Source organism: Falco cherrug, chromosome 4 (assembly GCF_023634085.1).
Source record: "Falco cherrug isolate bFalChe1 chromosome 4, bFalChe1.pri, whole genome shotgun sequence".
NCBI classification, from domain to species: domain Eukaryota; kingdom Metazoa; phylum Chordata; class Aves; order Falconiformes; family Falconidae; genus Falco; species Falco cherrug.
Genome location: NC_073700.1, coordinates 72,104,661 through 72,126,465, shown reverse-complemented (window position 1 = coordinate 72,126,465; position 21,805 = coordinate 72,104,661). Strand labels below are relative to the sequence as shown.

The 21,805-nt window shown below is 36.6% G+C and overlaps 1 protein-coding gene across 1 annotated transcript in view; it reads left to right on the top strand.

Annotated features, from left to right (window-relative positions):
• Positions 1 to 881: 881 nt before the first annotated feature.
• MALRD1 (MAM and LDL receptor class A domain containing 1) overlaps positions 882 to 21,805 on the top strand; it is a 282,559-nt gene continuing 261,635 nt past the window's right edge. The window contains exons 1-6 of the mRNA XM_027800878.2: positions 882 to 1,044; positions 5,198 to 5,338; positions 9,556 to 9,650; positions 9,732 to 9,893; positions 14,675 to 14,768; positions 19,325 to 19,468. Of these exons, the coding sequence (XP_027656679.2) occupies positions 882 to 1,044; positions 5,198 to 5,338; positions 9,556 to 9,650; positions 9,732 to 9,893; positions 14,675 to 14,768; positions 19,325 to 19,468 (799 nt within the window). The remainder of the gene's footprint in view (positions 1,045 to 5,197; positions 5,339 to 9,555; positions 9,651 to 9,731; positions 9,894 to 14,674; positions 14,769 to 19,324; positions 19,469 to 21,805) is intronic.

The window sequence follows — 21,805 nt, the reverse complement described above, 5'->3', positions numbered from 1 at the left end:
TAATAATATCATTGTCATTATTTTGACTATTTCTGCCTGTGCTTGTTTGTGTGATCATATTCACTTTCCTTAAGAATTCAGATACAGGATCCTAAGTATCTCTAATTTTTTCTTAACCTTGGGAAACATTGATAGTATCACACAAAATATGTTTTTTTTCCAGAAAACACAGGAATCTAATAAATTGGAAAGTGTTCATTAATAACCAGTCTGTTAATGCATTTATGTAAATTGTGATTGCAATATGTTTCCATTAACAGCTGGGTACTCTAAAGCAATTCAGTCATTACCTACAGTTGTAGCTCAAGTAAATAATAAATAGGTATCACTTTCAACTATCGGCATCATATGTGTACATGCTCTGAATTTTCTAAGTCTTTCCCTAGATCACTCACAATCCCTTTCAAGCAAAATCAACTTTGAATTTCTCAACTGTTTTCTACATCTGATGTACAAACCCTTCATAAGTTTTCTAAGCATTTGCCAACTCCTTCTGAGAGCTTCATGAATGTTAGTCGCTTAGTAATTCTACTCTGTTTTTCTGTTATTTTCTTATCTAAGATATTTGCAAACTATTGGGCAATAAATCCAATCAGTAAGTTAATGATATACTGTTGACTTGCATAGCATGCACCAAAATTTTTTAGTCATAAAACAATGTTATAATTAAGTTAAATATTACCCAAAGACACACTGGGTTGAAAGTCACTGATTTGCAGAAGCCATATTTCCTTTAAGCTGCAGATTCAGAAAGTGAGGTTCTACAAGTATCTTTCAGAGGGATGTGTGGAAACACAGCTTTTTCAAAGACACTTCATGCCTGATACTAGACAATCAAAGTAACTCTTTTGCGAGTGAGAGCTTGGATAGTAACATAGCCCATGACCAGATTAATATTCTTTTGTGCATTATATTGCTTTGCTCTGGTAGATACTGGGTCATCTACAGGACATGAATGCCAACATGGTGATGGCTCCTCTGCTCCACCTGGGGAGCTGTGTGTTTTCACCAACCATTATGGAGACAGCAGTGAAGAGAAACAGGGTAAGTCTCAGTGGGCTTCATCATAAGCATGACACAGTTTGCTGAATGCAGCAGCAGAGAAAACCAGGGGATGATTGGGTTTTTTTTGATGTTACAAAAACGTTTGGGAACTCTTACCCCGTGCTTCATTTGATTTTTCTAAGAATTTCTTTATGCTTCAGTTGGATTTTTCCTACTTAATTTTCAACCTCTATACAATACATCTTTCATAAGTCTTCATGTGGATATTATGTAGCAAAGCAAGTGTTTCCTTATCCACATAAATTCAATGGATATTTAACAGGTATTACTTCTTTTCCTTAATTCATGGTAAAATTTCTGAAATTCAGGTTTCATCTAAATATCTAGGTCAAGGTATAAGTGACAAGAGCTTTTTTTTTTTTTTTTTTTTTTTTTTCAGTCTAGACAAGGGGGAAAAGCTTCTTGAATTCATGAACTGACTCTCCTAGCTGAACTTGTCTCGTATTCAGAGGCTATGAATACATTTGCTGCTGTTGCCTTTAAAGGAAAGATCTAAGCAGTGAGAATTAATTTTAACTGCTAAAGTCTGAGTAAATTTGCATCAGCAATCTATTTCCCGAATACTGTAACACAAAACAATGCTGTAAATGATTTCATATGATGCATAAGATAGTCCTGCTCTCTGAGCATCTTTCTGAGCATCTTTGTTCTGGTATGCAAAGAAGTTTGGATTTACCAAAAATTCTGATTTCAACTAGAAGCTTATCCAAGTTCTTCCACTCACTGTGCAACAAAGAAAGCTAATGTCCTTGTTGGGTTTTTAAGGTTTAGCTTTAAATCTGAAGTAGATTGTCTTTAGATAACCCTCTTTGTTTCTGTGAACACTGAAAAATGTTAATTTGAGTATGTTAGTGATCAGTAAAGTCAGTTGAAATCTGTGGGAAAGAGCAGTAACTTAAATCCAGATTACCCAAATTAGTGTGCCCAGATATGCGCTGTTTCTCTTCTAAGAGTTTTATGCAAATACAACACAGATATCTGTTTGGAACAGGAGTCTAGAATCATCTCTAAGATACTTTATTTTTGTTCTTCTGCGAATAAGAAAATTGTTGAGACTGTATTGGGTATCAATACATTTGGTAACTTTATTTTACTGGACTGAAATGTCATAAATACCAGTGGCTGGAAATTACACCTGTTGAACCTCCTGATGTGTCACTAACACACCACAGGTCAGCATATTTTTTTTTTTATCAGTTGCACAAGAGATAGTTAGGCTGTGTTTCACTGCATATCTTTGAAATCATCACTGTGCTTTGTCTTGGTTTCCCTAGGAAGAGTATTTCCTCCAGGCAGCATTTTCTGTTACGATTGCAGACTATGCAGCAAGAAATGCATTCTTCCATTAATTTTTGTGGATGCTTTTTACACTTGCTTGTTGAGGGAATACTGCTATAGATAAATGCTTATATGAAAGTACAGAAATTAAAAGTTGTTCCAAGTCTAGTTTAGAAAAATGAGCCTATGGTTCTCTGAAAGGCCTGAATACCAAATAATGTTGTATTTTAAGTATGGATAAGCAAGAGTACTGGAACAAGCTTCCACAGGCTGTGGATGCTGGGGCTGCTTGGATAATGCTTTGGATCACTCCTGGAGAGAAGTTAATGTCAGATATAACTTCAGATTAGGGTGTCAAATTGAAGATTCATCCCACTGACACCGATGTTTCTGATTTGGGATTATTGCTAAATAGTTTTTCTCCTTAGGTTTCAGCTCACCAATCTCATGTCCGTGACAGGATTGTGCTGTTTTCTCTGGGCTCTTTTCAGGTTTAAGGATGTTTCTGCACTGAAAATAATCAAAGCTGGTATTTCAGATGATGCGTTTTTATTGTCATTTTGGAGTTCATATGTAGCTGGTTTGTGCTTTGCCACAGCATTGGAAAAGGAGCAGAATAAACCCTACAGTCATTTTTTTTTTTATCCTTGAACTACTATTGCAAAACACTCACCAGGGGGTGAATGATAACTAACTACTCTTAAAAAATATTTTACTCCCACAGTATTGCAAACTGAGATTTTATACACATACACACTTGAAATAGAACCTTACATTGTAGCCTGTTTCTGAGACTTGGAATTTTTCCTTAGAGGCTATTTGAAATATTTGTTTTGTTCACAGGAAATTCAAAAAATATCTAGAACATGCTACACATTTCTTCCTTCTGGCCTTTTCTTCCCTAAGCAGTGACTTTGTCTTTCTAAATCTATCTTCCAGCAAATTTACATTGGTTTGCCTTCAGGTTATATTTTCTGTGAAAATGAATATTGCCTTGAAAAATAATAATGAATGATCAAGTGGGTTAAGTGGGTGGGTTTTTTTTAAATTTAAAAAGGTGCTGGTTTTGCTATTTTGTACTGATTTAAAATTATTTTTTCAGCCAAAAGAAAATTTATGATGAAATGTTGAATGTGATTCGGTGCATTTCATGTAATGTGAAGCAAATATTCCTCAGCAGTGTTTGTGCTTTTGATGAACCACTGACATGCTTTTCAGCCACTTAAAGAGCTAAGGAAAAAAAGCAGCAATAAAAAGTGGGTTGATGAATTAGCCAGTCTGCACATTAACTTGAGACTGGAATGCTTACGTGAATTATGTCTATTTTCTCCTCTCTTACTTTTTATAATTAATTGTTGCAGTAAGTTGATGTGAATATGAAAGCCATGAAATTGGACATCATAGTATGACTGTAAACACTGCAGTTGCAACTTTATTTAAAACTATTAGTGCACTGTGATAATATAGAATAGACCGGAGGCATAGGTAGGGGCCTGGAGTAAACACCAATATGAGAGGGAGCACGAAAGCAATCCAGCTCTTATGTCTAACTAGAATCCTGATTAGAAGGTGGAGTCTTAACCCATCCTCCTCTGCTTTACAAAAGAAAATGAAGGTGAACTGAAAGTTTCCACACAGCACATGAAATCTGGAGACAGTCCCACATACTGGGTATTTTCCTTGGAGTGAAGTTGCAATAAGCTTGCTCTTCACAGAAGCATCTGATTAGAGGTTTCTTTTTTTTTTTTTTAATAATCCTTCCATCACCACAATAAATTATTCAAGGAATGGGGCTGTCCAGCCTGTCAGGCACATCCAAGCTCTTTCATTCAGTTTGGATGCAACGCTAAAAGGGCTGTCTGACACCAGAGCAGAAACAAACAAATGACCCTCCCTCCCAGTAAGCTATTATTTATCTGGTCACATACTCACCTCAAATTCCCTGAATGAACTGGTACACCATACTGGCTTCTGTGCCAGAAAGACAAGTTCTGCCTCCCTTTTTAACCTATGCTGCCCTACAGGGGAATGTGGAATGGGGAGCAGCAGTCCTTCCCCACCACGTGGCTATGTGCACTGGAAGAAATCAGATCAGAGGAAAGGCAAATGGGGAGATTGTGCCATTCTGAGGACTTGTTTCAGCTTTTCTCTAAACAGCATGGTTTCCGCTTTGATGTGGCAGCTTAGTAAAGATGATAAGCACTGGTAAACTTTGGAGTATGTCATGTGATGAGAGCCTCACCTTTCTGTTATTAGGCCCTGGGGTGTTTCTGCAAATGGGCTTATATTCAAAGTTCCTGAAAAATGCAGGTTGCAAAGTGGTGAAATAACCAGTAGTGGAATAATTATTTTTTTTTTTCTATCTGGTTATTTCCTGGTGTTATGGTTTTTGGGTTTTTTTGGTTGTTTGTTTGGGTTTTTTTTAATTCCTCTATGCAAGGGCCCTGGATAAACAAAGGATATACTGAAATTCTGCAGCTGATAGCTGCAGTGCTTTTTAAGAACAGCCTCTGCATATAAGCTTTGCTAGCTTGGACAGTTTCCTACAAGTAGGTAGCTACACACATATTTGTGAAGAAAAAAGCTTATGTTATAATAATATTATGTAAATGGACAGGATTTGGCAGGGGTAGGGCTTGATGGTTTGTTTTGGTTGTTTAGTGTTCATTCTCTCTTGTATCTCTTCCACTGCCCTGTTTCTCTTTGTTCATGATTTAAAATTGTGGTGTCTCACTTTTTAGGAGGTTCTTTGGAGTGTTTCTGTGTACTAGTTAAATAGCAAGTGATGGTGAGGACATATCCCTTTGCTTCTGTTTTTGGGGTTTTAATTTTTTGTTTGTTTGCTTCAATTCAGGTTTCTCCTGTGAAAAGTGTGATTTTGAAACTGATCTATGCAAAGCTCTTCATGAACTGAATTTACAGCCTGGATGGATAAGAAGAAATGGTCAATCTAGCATGGGACCACCATACTTTGATCACAATGGGAATGACAGTGGTACAAATCCTCATGTTCCTTGAGGAACCTATAAGCTCTTACGAATTATGTAGATCTCTGTTTTATTTGCTTAATTTTACTAATTACTTGACAATTCAGCTGTATTCTGCCAAATGTTTTCTGAGCACTTGAGTCCAATTTTTTAGGTTATTTTAATTACAATAACCAAAATTCCAGAAAAAAAGGCAGTATTTCAGAAAGCAATTAATGTATCATGGAGGAGCAAGTAATCAGTCATCAGGAGTCATGTTTTATCTACCTGAGTGACCTTTATCTGTTCTGGAGGTTTCTGGTGTAGTTTCAGTCTTGATGGTTGCAAAGTTTAGAAATGAGTATTGGCTCCTCCATTTTGAGATGTATTTTCATTTGTTCTTGGATTAATGAATGCCTGGAGTGTGTGTTTATCTATTATCTGTGGCCTAATATTACTGCTGCAAATACGTTAAGGTGATTTTGGATCTGAGCATGGGAAGAGCTTTGATAGCCTATTTGAGCCAGCTCTTCTCTAAATTTTACTGCAATTCCACTTTGCATCAAAGACTGTCCCTCAACCAAGTAATTCACTGTCCCTGTCTTCAGGCAAAATATGTCCCTTAAATCCAATTGCTAAGTTAACCCTGCTTTCCAAAACTTGGCTTCTTCCTTCTCTAATACGTGATTTTCTTCATACCTTTTTAGCTAACTTGACCCAAATTTTTTAGCTGCAGTGGGCTTTCTCCTACAGTGAGCTTTCCAAAGCTGTCAGAAAGCTTGTTTGTAAGAAAGCAAGGAAGGAGGGAAAGAATTTGATGAGAACACTTAATCTCACAGTAAAAATGGGAGCTGGTTGAGGTAATCACCCCAAACTGTTTCTCTTCTCCATATTTTCCTATTATTCTCTCCCTTTCTCTCCACCCACGCCCTTTCACCTCTCCTGTGCGCAAGCAGTGCTGCAGCAGCCCTCAGAGAAAGCACCTGAATGCAGGCATGCAGCGTTGTGGAGTGTACAAGCATATAACCTTATGTGGGATGAAAGTGTTCTGGTGAGGCTGTTTAGCCTAGGTGTTTTTCACCTCATTCCCAAACTGTGATTATCTGGGAGTGTGGAAATCTGTACTGTTCTGAAGTAAGCGGCACCTCCTACACATTGCATAAGCTACCAAACAGGTAGAAGTTCCATATGATGCTTAATGTGAATTGGTGGTTTGAAGAAGAACATGTGGAAAACTTGCTTAGACATCAGCAAAATAAGAATGGCACAGAACATTTAAAACTTTTCATAGAAGAAACATCAACACCACCCTGCCCTTCCCCCTGCCTCAGTCTACATTTTCCGGCAAGTTCTCATTCCACAGCTGACAATTTTCATGATTCTTTGTAATTAGGAAACTTTATTCATGCAATGTACTTTTAATAGCTTCGTTTTTTGCTTGTGCATAGTATACAAGCACATCCTGCTGTTTGTACTATGCTTCTGAAAACAAGGCTGCTCTTAAATAAATGTTGATTTAAACTGACATTAACACAAAAACTTAATTAACTACTAAGCCTTTTTCATAAACGTAAGTTTTATTTCAAGTATGTAAGTTGGTTGTGAAGCATTTTATCTTAAAAAGAAATGACAGCTCTTCTCATCAAGAAGCAGATAAAAAACAAATACTATGGAATAAAAATATAGCAAACTCTTGACTAGAATCAATTAATTAACCAGGTGACAGTCTTGTTCTAGTTGAAGTTTCTAGGGTTTCTGCTTGATTGGTCATATATACCGCATCAGGAGGTGGCAAAGACCTGAAAGATATTCTTGCTTATAACCAGGAAAATGGGTTGCTCTTATCTTGTGAAGAACTGGTAGGGGAGGGTAAGATTTAACTTATGCAGACACCCAAAGCCAGAAAAAGATTGAGAAAACCATTAGCTTCAAGTGTTTGAGAGTTCATTACAGAGAAAATAAACTGTTCAGTCTTCTGTATACTCCTATTGACTTGTTTTAGGTTCTTGGTCACCATTGCATCTGCCAGGTCTGAATTGTATGGTAACCATATTAATCTAAGTTATTTCGACCAGATAACAGAAAGCTTGAATACTTGTACATATTCAGCTTTCTGAAAGGCTGTGTACTTATGTTTGTGGACTGAATGACCAAGGAGATTTAAATATATCTAGTTATTTCAGTTTTCTACCTGGTGAATGGCTAAACTGTATTTCCATTTTCTGAATGCTGGTTCTAATGCATAGGAAATATTTATTTCCTTATGGCAGCTATTCAGGTTTTCCCACTGTTGGTGACTGACTCAACAGACTGTGTTGTAAGTTTTATGTTGGTTCCTGCTTAAAGACCAGAAATTATATCGTATGTTGATAACTGAGCCAAGTATGCTTGATGGTAGAGTATTAAAGAGACTTCCTGCCAACAGAATAATGCACACATGTTAGCAGAAGACCAAAGATCACCTGGTAGATGTAATTCCTTTGAAGATTCACGTAATCATTTACTAGAACCCAATACGTTTTTTTAGCTCTGTTTCTTCTCATGGTTCTTATTTTCACTGAAAATGTAGTTGAACAGACTAGTGATGACAACCACTTTAAAACAACCACAAATCAAAACACAACCTGTTTTTTACTAATTGAAATCTGTTATCTATGCAGATGTTTAATGTAAAATCACTGTTCAAAGAATTTCTTGAAATTACTCTTTCTGCCCCATCTGTGTAAGGCACAACGTTCCTGTGGCAGGTGAATTCTGGCCTTATTTATGAGTTTAGATACATTTATCTTTAGGGAACTAAAGGAAAAAAAGTTTAAAACTTTATGGAAGTTAAAAACCAATGAAACAGATTGGAGTCAGGGATAGGGCTCTGCTGAGGCACCAAGCCATCTGTTGTGCGTAGGAAGAATAACCTTGCAGCTGGCAGGCTCAGAAAGTGCTGCCTGAGCAGTCATGAAAGGCCTAAAATCTAGGGAGAGCATGGCTGCTGCTCTGGTAGCAGGCTGCAAAATGCTTTTCTGTGGAGGATTGCTCAGCTGGCTCCAGCACTGAGCTGGTCTTATGGTCCTTTGTCAGCGACTCGCTAGTTGCACTCAAGGATGAGAGGTCAGGGTGGGTAGTTTTAGAGATGAAGTATTTAGATATTCCTACATATGTCTGATACTTTGTTTCTGTAGTCATCTTTGGGTTTAGGACTTTTTTAAAAAAATTATTTCAGTTCTACTTGGCTTTTTTGTCCTTCATCTTTCTCCTTTCATTTACATGTTGATGTCAGAGGGCAGCAGTTTACCTGACATTGCTTGGAGTTTGGGAAGGAGGAGAGAAGGGAAAGGAAGGAAAAAAAAAAGTAGGTTAAGCCTTCCCTCCTCCTCTCCTTGTATCCTTTAACCTCTAAAATCTCTGAAATCTTTACATTTGGGAATAGCCACATTTTGACTAGCAGCACTTAATACCCTAAAATAGGATGGTTACATTCCATGCTTCAGAAGATCTGAAACAACCTTGTCAGGAAGAGACAAAAACCAGTTAAGAGGCATAGCAACAACTGTATTTCACTGACCTATTGAGCTGTTACACTTAGAAGTAAAGCAGAGCTTTACTTTGGACTTTGTAAATGTTGTTAATTCGTTTTCTAAATGGAAAGATGCCACTGTCTTTAATGGTAGTGTGTAGATTCTGAAGGCAACCCTTTATATCGGGAAGATGTACAAGAATACCACAACATCTTCTCCTCAGTGAGACAATTTTCTGAGCATCCAAAAAAAAGACCCATGTCCTGTGGAACAGAACACTATAGCCTCTTCTCCCATCTTCCACCACCTCCTTAAAGACTCTAACTGTGGTAATAAATCTGTATTTTTGGTTAAGCCAGTTTGTTGTTTAGGCGTGAAATATGTGATATATTAAATGGAGTTTAAGCTCTTCGATCAGCTTGCTGAGCTAGTCTTACTCTTTCCAAAAATTTTGTGCTTATTGAGTATTCAAGCCATCAACATTTGAAATGTTTTGGAACCCTACTTGATATTTCTGCAGGAACGTGGAGCAAGACTGTGTTGTCATTTTAAATGAACAAAAGCTTGGCACACAACAGCTGCAAGTGTGATGCAAATTTTTCTGGGGAAGAACTTCTAGATGGCTTTGTAATTATTAATTCAAACCTGTATGCAAACCCCTTCTTGTTTTACTGTTACATTTTGTATAACTTCTATCCAAGGTTCTAAGATTTCTTTTTTATTCCTTTTAATAGCTTATTTCCTCTCACTGTCCCCTGAAATGCAATCTTCTTCTGCAGCTTTAAGGACAAGTGTTTTCCTCCCAACTGACAAAGAACACGTTTGCCAGGTATTTTGATGCATAGTCCTTGTGTTTCATTGTTTGTTACAGTACTTCCCTGGAATAATCAGACGGGTTTTTTTGTCCTAGATTACATTTCATTATTGGATCAGTCAAATGAGTGGAACGTTGATGGTGGGGCTTCAAAAGCACTATGAAGATGCTATTACAAACATCTGGCAAGTTTCAGGAGGACTGCAAAATCGGTGGAAAGCAAATACCATCACAATCAATAGCACTGAAAAGTATGAGGTTGGTAAACTAAAGTGACTGTAAATTGCACTTGTTAAATGGTGGTTTATAAATTGTGGGTTTCTTAGTAATTCAAACCTAAATATTTTGTAAGTGGAAAGCATTAGTATGGGGTAGAAGAGAGAGAAGCTATTTGGAAGTTCATAATTGGCATTAACAAATGCTGCTTGTTCAAACCTAACTGAAACTGTGCATGTGTCTTAAATAAAACAGTCAGCCTCACTGCATTATAAATCATCTATTTGCCCATAGAGGTGATCTGCTTGGGATCTTAACTTTCAGTACAGCATTCCCTTAGCCTCAGTCTAATTGTACCAATAAACTCCAGGTTTAATTTATATAGGAAATACTATTCTATACTATGAAATATTGTTCTATAGGGATGCTTCAGGTGACAAATACTGTACTTAACTATTCATTGTAGTTTTGAGCCTTTGTCACAGAACACATGCATATGGTTTTATTTTGCTCAAAGCTGCTGAAAAACAATGTAAGTGTCATACGCTATTTAAATATTTTTACATGTGCATTTACAAAAAACATTAGCACAGTAAATGTAACTTAGGGCTAAAATACCATGGATGATGTATACTTGCTGTTATGCATAATACTGGAGGGAAAGTGAGGAGCAGAGGAGAAATTGAGGCATTTCCTCCTACAGTAGTTACTGTGAAGAGTTGGTTAGCATGCAGACCTGAAGGCATGAGAGCATAGCCTTATTTTCGTTAAACCATATGAGTAACATAATTACTTGACTTGCAGAGGTAACATTGTGCTAAAGCATCTAACAAGATCAGGATATTTAAGTAATGCTTGCCTATTCAACCCTGAGAATGGATGTTGTGAAGTACTTGTACCTAACTCAACACAAGTATCCGTGTTCTTTCTTGTCAGTAACTTCCCTGGCATGAGTGTATGAACAGCAAGCTGAGATTGTACCAGAATGGTTCAGTTCTAGATGTACTTTTTCATCCTTCATATTGTTTAGAAAATTGAGTGAGTCTGGGAATAGTTAATATGATATGGCATCTTCTTCCTCTAAATTTCTGGATCAAATACTAATTAGATTATTGCTTGCAAACCTTATCCTTTGGCTTCTGTAAAGTGAACTGATGGGCACAGTCCAGCTTTAGAGAGGCATGTGTCAAACTTACTGCAGTGGTCATTACAACTGGCTGAAGAAATGTAGCTGGCCACCTCAACAAACCTAAAGCCTGAGGTTGAATAAACTTTCTTCTTTGGTTGCACATTCTTTCTCCAGTGACAACCTGCAAGATGCTGGTCATACAAGTGAATGCAATTTGTTTGCCCTTTTTCACTTGTTCTTTTGATATGACAAACAATATGACACAGGGCTATCTGTGGCATATTTAAAGATCAAATCTTGATGATTAAAGTTTCTATGGGAAAAAAGTGGATGGGAAAAACCCCTTTTTTGGGGTGTAGTAATCTCTTTGAAATAGGGTGCTTGAGTATTTTTATTCATTTTTCAGGCACACTTGATGTGAAATTTTAATTAAAATCAACCTCCACTGCTTATTTTCTTTGCTCATTTTGATATTGACTATTCAATACTTTTGTCTCTTCCTACTTAAAACCCCCCCAAACCTTTTGATTATGGAATAAGGAATTTGGTTTTGACTTTCAAAAATCTCCACTTGCAAGGAATTCTGATATAGAAAGATTGCCACTGCTTTTATTACTCTACACACAGACAAAGCTCAGTATGTCTGTTTTGGCTGTGTTTTGGAGAACTGTATCATGGTTTGCTGTCCTAAGACACTTTCCCCCTGATCTATTGAGAACAAATTTGTGCCTGTCAGATTTCATTAAGGGAAATGGTTCTGTGTGTGGGGTTCACGTTTGTCTTTGTGCTTGATACCTGTGTTTTACCTTGGGCATTGTTGCTGCACTGGGAGTCTGTCCCCATGGCTGCACTTGTGGAGGAAACCCAACCTGTGTTAGATCCCACCTACATTGCCACTACAGCTTTCCTTGCTACTAATGGAGCTGCAATGTTAATTTGTTCTGACGGTTGCAGATATTGCACATTTAGGCAGCGCTTGTTAACTGTAGTTATGAGCAAACAGTGTCATCAGGTAGACATTTTCATTACAGTTTTCTGGACTGAAGAAGCTCTTGGCTTTTTGTGAGAGGGAAAACTGAACGGTTTCTTGCTCAAATAAATGTGGATGGGAGTCATGTCAGTTATTACTAGACTGAACTCCTCAGGGGAGGGCAGATGGGTATCTGTGCCAGGGAAAGCCCAGGTAATCTGTTTTTAGACCTGAAAGCAGCTGGAGGCATCTAGCATTATATTCTGTCATTTGGAAGTGGGAAAGTTAAGACAAGGCACGATGAAGAAAAAAAAAAAATAGAACTGACACTTTTCTCAAGAGAGATGACTTCAGATTTGCAGCACTGACTCAGACCCTAGTTCAGTCAGCAGTAAACCTTTCATAGACTTCAGGGCATCTTACTCCCCTCCTGTAGTCAAACATTTTAAAATAGGAATAGGTGGTCTTTTTTATCATTGAAGAAACTTCCCTGGGTGTTCAGAATACCAAGATGTCTTGAATGACATCAGTCAGCAGGGAGCTATTTGTAGAGGCATTGATAACATATACATTTAAAGCAAGCCTCTTAAATCCATGCTTTTTATTGTATTAACCAAGTAAACAAACACTGTTCGTGAATTTTGAGAGAAAGGAAGTTGTTAAATACTTTGTGCACTTCAGTTGAATATGAACTTGAAGCCACCTCTGATTTTGTACCGGCAAAGTGAGATAGCACCTGATTAGCACTGCCCAAATCACTGTGTCACTTGAAGCCCCAACTACAAGCCATATAAAAATACATATTACAAATAAAGTTATTAATAACTAGATTTTGACTTCACAATGAAAATATACTGTGAAAAGGTCAAATATTTGTCAGATCCCTGATATGAAATAATATTTACTGTGTTTCTAATCACAAAATAGTGCGCTGGAATTTTCTAGAACCTTACCTGAAACTGTGTGATCATAGAAATGAACAGTATGAATATACTATTTGTCCTTCTACCAGTGATGTCACCAAAGTACACATTAATTATACATGTTGTTGCTTCAACATTTAACAATTCAAAATACTGTTTTCTGAAACAAATTAAATGAACAAATTTCCAAGCTGCTGATTTTCAGTCATGTAAACATATTATTGAATGTGATATGATGCCATAAATATTTAGTGTGGCATAGTTATTCTTTCCAAGTAGATATCAGTGTGACATGAAGTAAACATTGTTACATTGAAAGAATTTCAAACAAAAGCTTATATTGGGATTAACCCTGTTCTTTCAAAACTTCTGGATTTCAATGAACTGCATTCTTTCCATTGTGCTACAACTGATCAAAGAAGTATGAACACACAGGGTGCCATTATGTCTTAACAATACTACATTAGAAAATGCAGCTGTCCATGCGTATACTAACAATGGTCCCCATGGAATAATTGCCAGGGAAAATGGTTACTGGCTATCCTTCTCCTTAACACTGGCTGTGTTAAAACAATAAACAACATATTTTTATATGTGTGTGTATATATAGATAAAAATCGACTAGATGTGGATTTCTCACTGGTGATATGGTAGATAACATTACACCTTTCTCTGTTGTGTAATGCCAGGATAATTTGACTTTATAGGCTGCCACACTTCTTGTGTAGGTGAACAACAGCTTAAGAAAAACAAATAAATAAACCTGCCAAAACTCTATTCGCCCCCCTGCCCCCCCACCAAGACCTCAAAGCATACGGTCATATACTCGGCTGACGTGTCATTTTGTACAGTGGCATACCGTACCCTTGATGATAACTTCTAGGGTAAGTGCAGGTTTTCTGCTACAATTTCTTAAACTATGCTCAGAATTGCCCCTGAACTCTAAAGCTAATATTTGAAAATTTATTCCTTAGCTAATGCTGTACATTGACTATTATGATCTAGAATGTATCTCTAGGTAGATTGGGCCTCCAGAACTCTGGAAAAATGTAGAGCTGTACCACCCCAAGATAGGGCTATGGAATTAGTTAAAGAATATTATTCATATGATTGATTTGTTGGGTTGTTTTTTGTTGGGTTTTCCCAAGGACTATGGTTGCTTGATCTACAGCACTGCAGAAAAAATGTGGTGCTCTCCACATTTACAAATGTAGGTTGAAATCTGCCCTTAAGATGGAAATGTAAAATATTTGTAACTTCTTGCTTATAGAAGACTTCATTAGGGAAAAAAACCCCAACCATTTTTGTAACATTAGAGCAGAATAACAGTTGACCAAGCACTCCTCAAGGTTTGTTCTGGCTTGATGAAATTTGATGAAAGGCTTTGAATCAATGGTATTGTTGGTCTGACTTTGCTCCAGGTCTCTGATAAATTCTGAAAACAAGCAGAAATTGTTCACTTTTACAGTCTCAGGTGGAATAATGGCTTGATAAATAACAAAATTGTTTGTATTTCTTAACTGTTGTGGTCCTTGCTTAGATTTTAATGCATTTTATTGTCATTTTTAGTTCCTTCCTGTTAAATACTGCTTCACTTTTGAATTGGATAATTATATCTCTGTGCTGACAAGCCACAGATATGTGAAAAAGCCAGGATGCTGATCCTCCAAAACTGTAAAGTGCATGATTTGAGTTCTCATATTTCTAATAGAAATTGTATGGACTAGACTGTCATATCTCAGAAGGATTTGGATCTTGTATGTGACACTGGTGAATGCCATTTCTTGTTGATTTGCTGCAGGTTATCTTTTTGGGGATGGTGGAGACCCAAAGAGAAGGCGAAACTGTTGCTATTGATGATATTACTTTCAGCAAAGGATGTTTTCTGGCATATGGTAAGGATACCTGTTTTTCAGGAGACAGATCATTTTACTTTGTTTTTGCCTTGGACTGGAAAAGAAAACACAAAGGAAAGTTTTCTGGTATTCTAAGGCTTTCTTAACTCCTTAAGTGTTTTCATTTTCATTCCCCTAAAATGTCATCTGTCTTACCACATCTCAATGCAGTTACAAAGAATGACAATAAATACCTTAAGAAATCTGGTACAGTATAAATGTAGCTTCCTGCAGCCAAGAGAGCACTAAGGCCTCACCGGGCAGAAAAGATCTGGTTTTTACCAAAGAACTGATGTGTTCAGCCAGCTCAGGGAAAGCCTTGCAGCTGATTTTAGTAAGAGTCCCAAGGGACTTGTGCGTATTTTTAAATGTATGAAGGTCCTGATTCTCAACTGCATGGTGGGGCTATTTTGTTCCACTCTGCTGCATTCAAGAGCTGTAATGTCAGGCTAGTCAGCTCTGCAGCCAGACCATCCCTGCATCTTGGGATTCTTCAACAAAACATCTTTCATTTCTCTTTTCAATCCAATGTATTTTCATGGGAAAGGATTACTACCCATCCTAGTATAAATTAGATTGCTTGCTGCTCTGGATTACACAGGAAGATTGCACTGTGGCACCTATGTCACATCCTCAGGTGACCACAGTCCTGATTCGAAGCACCTCCTTGGTTTTCCTGCCTCTGACTCTTAGCACAGGCACTGAGGGTTTAGTCTTTAAATTTAAATTGAGGTATAGAATGCAGTGTTTGACACAGACAAAGCTAGGTTTTTATGATTGGGTTTGTGTGCCATGGTCTAAAATAAAGCTCTGCAGATTTCCAATTCAGGAATGGGAAAAACTGTTGAAAATAGTTGCACATGGTTATTAAAGTGTCATGGTTTAACCCCAGCCAGCAACTAAGCACCACACAGCCACCCAGTGGGATGAGGGTAATTTATCAGAAGATTAAAAGTAAGAAAACTTGCTGGGTGAGATAAAGACAGTTTAACAGGTAAAACAGAAGTTGCATGTGCAAGCAAAGCAAACCAAGGGATTAATTCACCACTTCCCATCAGCAGGCAGGGGTTCAGCCATGTCTGGGAAATCCAGGGTCCATCACTGGTAACGGTTACTTGGGAAGACAACCATCACTCCAAACATCCTCCCACCTCCTTCTTCTCCCACCTTTATATGCTGATCATGATGCCATATGGCATGGAAAAATCCCTTTGGTCAGTTGGGGTCAGCTGTCCCAGCTGTGTCCCCTCCTAGCTTCTTGTGCACCCCCAGCCCACTTGCTGATGTGGAGGGGTGGGAAGCTGGAAAGGCTTGGCTCTGTGTGAGTGCTGCTCAGCAATAAAGAAAAACATCCCTGTATTATCAACACTGTTTTCAGCACAAATCCAAAACAGCTTGATACCAGCTGCTATGAAGAAAATCAACTCTATCGCAGCCAAAACCAGCACACACACTAGAGTGCTGAGCAGTTGTAAACAGATCAAAGTAATAGCAAGATACAAATCCTAGTGTAATGATTCAGATGCATACGTATTTATTTCAAATGGGATCTGCATTGGGGAAATGAAGTTTTGGATAACTAAACTTGGTCATGCAGATCTCGCCATGTTTCAACATTTTTGCAATGGAGAAATATAGAAGCAAATGTTATATAAATATTTTCATGCCAAGGCCATTTTGCTTTTCTGTTTTGTAGAGGGCTTTCTAGCAGTACTACTTAAATGAGCAAAGATGCTAGTTTATAATTTTGGACATACTTGTCTGTGAACTCAGGTAAGTTTGCAGTGTGCTTTCTTTAAAAAAATGAATTTGGAACTGACAGTGCAAAGAGGACAGTTGTATGATTCTCCCAGCCTCTTTCTGTTCCTTGGAGGATTTCTGCAAATGAAAGGGCTTCTTTAAAATGGAAAAAAATGCATTGGTAGATTCTAGCAACCTGTATAATTGCTTAACCATTTTCCCCAGGAGGATATAAATCTCTCTATAAATATACTGGCTTTTTTCAAAAGCAGCGTTAAACTTACCTTACATGGCAGCTGTTGAACTACATAGTGTGGCATACAGATTGTACTGCCACACTATTAAGTACCTCAGGTACATTCTAATAAGAGCCAGTTCTCATCCTGTGCTTTCATGTTAAAAAAAGTCAGCTTCGTTAGGTGATATCTAAATTGCTCACATCAGCCAAAACCAAGGTCAGAAGATATTAATTTTCTCCCTGAAAGAGGGATTTTACTACTGAACATTTTCCAATAATTAAAACAAAAGGTCAGGTTAATGCTTGCTTGAATTTGAAGTATTTTATTATTTAATCCTTATGGAATGTCTGAAGAAGACTTGAAATGAAGACCATTTTAATTGCATGAAATCTGTATCAAAAATTTGCATTTTTAATCTAGCCTTCATGATTTTGAGTCCCAGCATAAATGCGCATAAGAAAATATTTTTATTCATTAGTATTTCTGTGCTTTTAGGGTCATGAGTAAAATAGCTTAAGTATTTGTGCTTTCAGGAGTTTCTTGATACAAACAGTGATGGCTAAATATAAATGTAATTTTATTAAGGTTTTTTTTTTTTCTTCCCTTGTCTCCCTCTCCTGTCTTCCAAACTGCCCCCCCTTTAGTCTTACCCAGTTCTACTAGAAAGCACACTCCATGCATTAAAAAAAAAATAAATCAATCAAACCCCTGTCTTCAGTATAGCAGTTTAAGATATTCTACAGTTTGTAGTTTTCCCAACAGCTGTCAAATTGTTGCAGTTATCACTCAAAACCACCATGGCTTGTTATAATACAATTGCATATGTACTGCAGAAAAAAGTATTTTAGCTGTCAAATAGAAAATATTAAAGGTATGCTCTAAAACATATGTAATACAAAATCTTCTTTAATTATACTTTTAGTAGACCTTCTATTCAAAGGCTTTGTATTCTTATCCAAGTGTCTGATTGCCCTGCAGAACTCTCTCTTGACTTCTGATGAATTACATACATGAAGAACTCTATTGTAATTGTCATTCTGATCTTGCCGTAGGGTGAAAGCAAAGAGCCCCAAGGTGTGAAAATGAAATGTAGTACAGAATGAAGTTTTTGTCCTCCTTAAATAATTTGTAAATCAAAAGTGGTATACCTTCTCTGCAAAGCTAGCTTTTTTCCTGGAAAACTGGAGTAATTATATATATATATACACATATATATATACCCACTACTTCTAATGTACAAATTTTGACAAAAATCCAGTATGAGTACTTGAACTGAAAAAATATCAGATTCCTTAGTTAATCCTAATCATGCCAGGATGTAGCCTTTTAGTATCTCAGATGCAGAACTAGATGTAGTGTCTTTCATATTAATTGCTACAGGGATGGGAGTCAGAATATTCAAAAAAATCTAACTGTTATCTGATATGCTGCAGAATTAGGAGCTAGAAAATGGGTATTTTGCTCCAAGAGACTGAGACTGATGTCAAAAAAACAAACCAACCTCAGAAATACTTATAACTAAATTTAAAAAATGCAGGATGAATCAAAATGTTTTGTTTCAATAATTAAAAAGTGTTTAAAGAAGACCTTGATTTCTTTTGAGTGTATTTGCAACTTTTTTTCAAATGTTGAAATTTGACAATATCCATCCTTTCCTAGACTGTTCTAGAATCTGGCATTTTCTGTGGGAAATAATTTTTCCACATCTGTTCTCACTTAATACACATGGTTTGGAAAAAGTGCTTACATTTATGCAACATAAGAACAAGGAAGAAATGATAGGTTTGTAGCATCAGCTGGACAGGACATTTCACTGACATGTCAGTAATGTGAATAACACAGTATCTCTGAGATGCAGTAGACAGTAATGTCTATGTATACTGACATAAAATTCTTTCCATTGTACAGTTAGGAATCTCCCAGTTTTCTCTGAGATACCCTGACTACTATGGAAAAGTCTGTTTTAACCAGAAGATTGCCTTTCTCTTGCAATAATACTAAGAAATGGAACTTTCATTATCATAGTGTGGTCCTGCTTAAAATCATGATCATTGTAGAAGGCCACTAGATTAGTTGGGCGTGATTTGCCCTTAAAATGTTCTTGAAAATATGTAGTGATGTATTCAGAAATTTTTTCATTCTAAAAAGAAGCATTCTGTTGCAAGTATTATGGAGATGCTGCTGAGTTTAACCTCTCAGAAGTGATTCTTCTGTAGCTATCGTCTATAAAAGTAAATAGGTGTTTCTTGTTATGACGTGTCATTTTTTTACATTTCCTGGAAACTTTCTCTGTGGAAATGAATTTATTCATGAAGACTGCAACGACTGGCTAGTGTAAATAGCACTTTCTTGCTCCGAAAGAAGCATCCATCTTTAGGGAATGATTTTTAAAAATGTTATCATTAAAGATGGCAGCCTGAAATAATAGACAGCATTTGGTGATACACAATGCTTTTGAAGTAACGGAGGCAGAAATGTTGTCAAGTAATTTAGTTAGCATCTGTTCCTAAGAGGAAGTAGGCTCATAAATAATGACTTCTTAATGAGTTAAGTGATTTTTTTTTCTTTGTCTTTTAGCACCACAGTCTTCCAGTTTTGAGCTTGGCATGTGCGAGTGGCATTCAGATCAGCTGACTGAGCCTGCTATGTGGACCCAAATGCAAACCGGGTGCAAGATTGCCTCCTGTTCCTTCCTGAAAGATTGGAGCAGCAATACTGAAGGTGGGAAATTTAAGTTAATGCACAATTACTATCTTTCATGAAGGATATGGTACCTGTTAGGACAAAGTGGTGAGACAATGTAGAAACGGAACAAAACCATGAAAAGTAATTGTATGTATTTTGTACTAGCTTTTGCTTTGACCATTTAGTAAAAGTGCTGTGAACACATGTGCTAGTAGAACATGGAATATTTTAGTGTAAAAATTCCCATATAAACTGAGAAGTTATTTATTTTTTCTCCAGTTAATTCTTGCTATGAGATCTATGCAGCAATTTAATGAAATTACATTAAAACCATCAAAGCCCACAACCCTTGTGTTTGTTTTTTTCTATTTTGTTTTGGTTTTGACACTTCACAGCTTTACTTGTGTAATACTACTACGTTTGAGCATACAGTCAGGAATTTCACTTTAAGCCTTTAATTAGGGGAGCTGTAGAGAAACATTTATTATACAAAATAGTTTATTGCTCTTAAAACCAATGACATTAATCCAGTTGCAATTTACAGAATTAAAGAGAAGCACTTGTTTTTGAAGTCACTGTGTAGTGCTTGTCTATGGGTTTATGGGAAAGGTTTTTGAAAGCTTAATGGACATAAATGTCCAGTGTTGTGAGTGAAATGGAATCACCTTGCCAGCTAAGTGTTTGGCTGGTCTACTGAAACTGCCTTCAGAGGGGTTAAGTAGTACTAGTTGTAATAGTGTAATTTGTGATGTAGCTTTGAAGAACTGATAGCATGGAGATTACTGCTTGAACTTTGAGCCCATAGAAACGAAGTACATCTCATTGATAGCAGCAAAATGAATGTTTAGATATTGTTTTCATTTTAGAAAGATTTTAAAAAGAAAATGTAGCATGCATTTCAACACAATCTGGTAACTACAAGTCAAATTATAAAGGAATAGCAAGCAAAACTGCTTGAATGCATATACTCTGTTAAGATGAAATTTTGCGTGTTAACGTTTAGGTACAACAAAGAGCATATAGACTAGTAAAGCAGATTTTTTTTCCTCATCTTTTTAAAAAAACAAAACAAAACAGTCTCACCACCTTTCAATTTCCGCTGAGATAGCTAAGAAAAATGAGACTTTGTTTTTATTTTAAACAACTCCTTGAAAGTTATTGTATCAGTGCCATACCTTAACATGATACCTCAAGGGCTAGTAATGGGTACGAATTTCCCTTTTTATGGCAATATTGTGCTAACAGAAAATATACTGAAATTCTGTAAGTAGCTTTTACAGAACGAGGTGACAGGCAATGTCTATTGAAACAGCACAGGTTTTTGAAATGTCTGTTGTATAGGTGCTTGGGCATTATTGTATAAATATGCACAGGTAGTTGAGTAGGCTGAACATATAAAACAAACAACGGCTTGAGGACATTCCATGTGCTTCCATGTCTTAAAGGAAGAAAGAAAATGCGAGAAGAAATAACTGTCAAAGCAACACACATAATTTAATTCATCATTAATGTTGGAAAGTAATGAAAAATCTGAACTATATTGCTCACCTTTGGACACATTCAGGATTTATTCATGCAGATTTGTTGAGGCATAAATAAAGAAGTTAAATATTAATTAAATTCTAAAAACTAAAGAAATTGTATGCAAACTGCAAAAATGCCATGCTTGAGGGCTCAAACTTGCAATGCAAACAGAGCTTAACTAAGCTTTAGTTTCTGATTTTGATCAAAGCTTTCGCTACTATAAATATGAAAGGTAAGAAACTAAATTATAAAGCAGAGGTCTAGACAATTATAATTTATAAAAAAAGGATTGCTTATAGGCTTTGAATAATCCTCATTTCCTGGTATTCTTAAATTTAATAAAATGCTTTCTGTCCTTGGCAGACTTTTTTTCTTTGTTCTCTTATTGCTTCTTTTCTCCAGTTTGTATTGTAAGCATTTTATCTACAACTTTGCCTCTTAATTTCTTTAATGTCAGAAGTTCTTACAGAGGTTTTATATTTCCCTGCAATACTGTTCAGAAAACACTTCTCTGATGTTCTTGTTTTCTTTATTGATATTTTCTGCATGCTATGTAGTTTCCATAATTCATTCTTCTGTTTGATTAATCTAGTTTTCTACAGTTGGGGTAACACTTCTTTAATAAGGAACTAATGAAACCAATTCTCTACAAAATAAAAATAATAAGATTGAGATGCAAAAAGAAAGCAAAGGAAGGACCATGGCTTTTAGAACCCAGCATTTCACGGAACTGATGATAAAATCCCTCAAGTTTAAACATGAAAAAGCAGCCAAAACATTAGATTGTGACTGCATTACTTTTTTCTTTTTTTTTCTTCAAGATTTCATTCATGACTTATGATTTCCTGA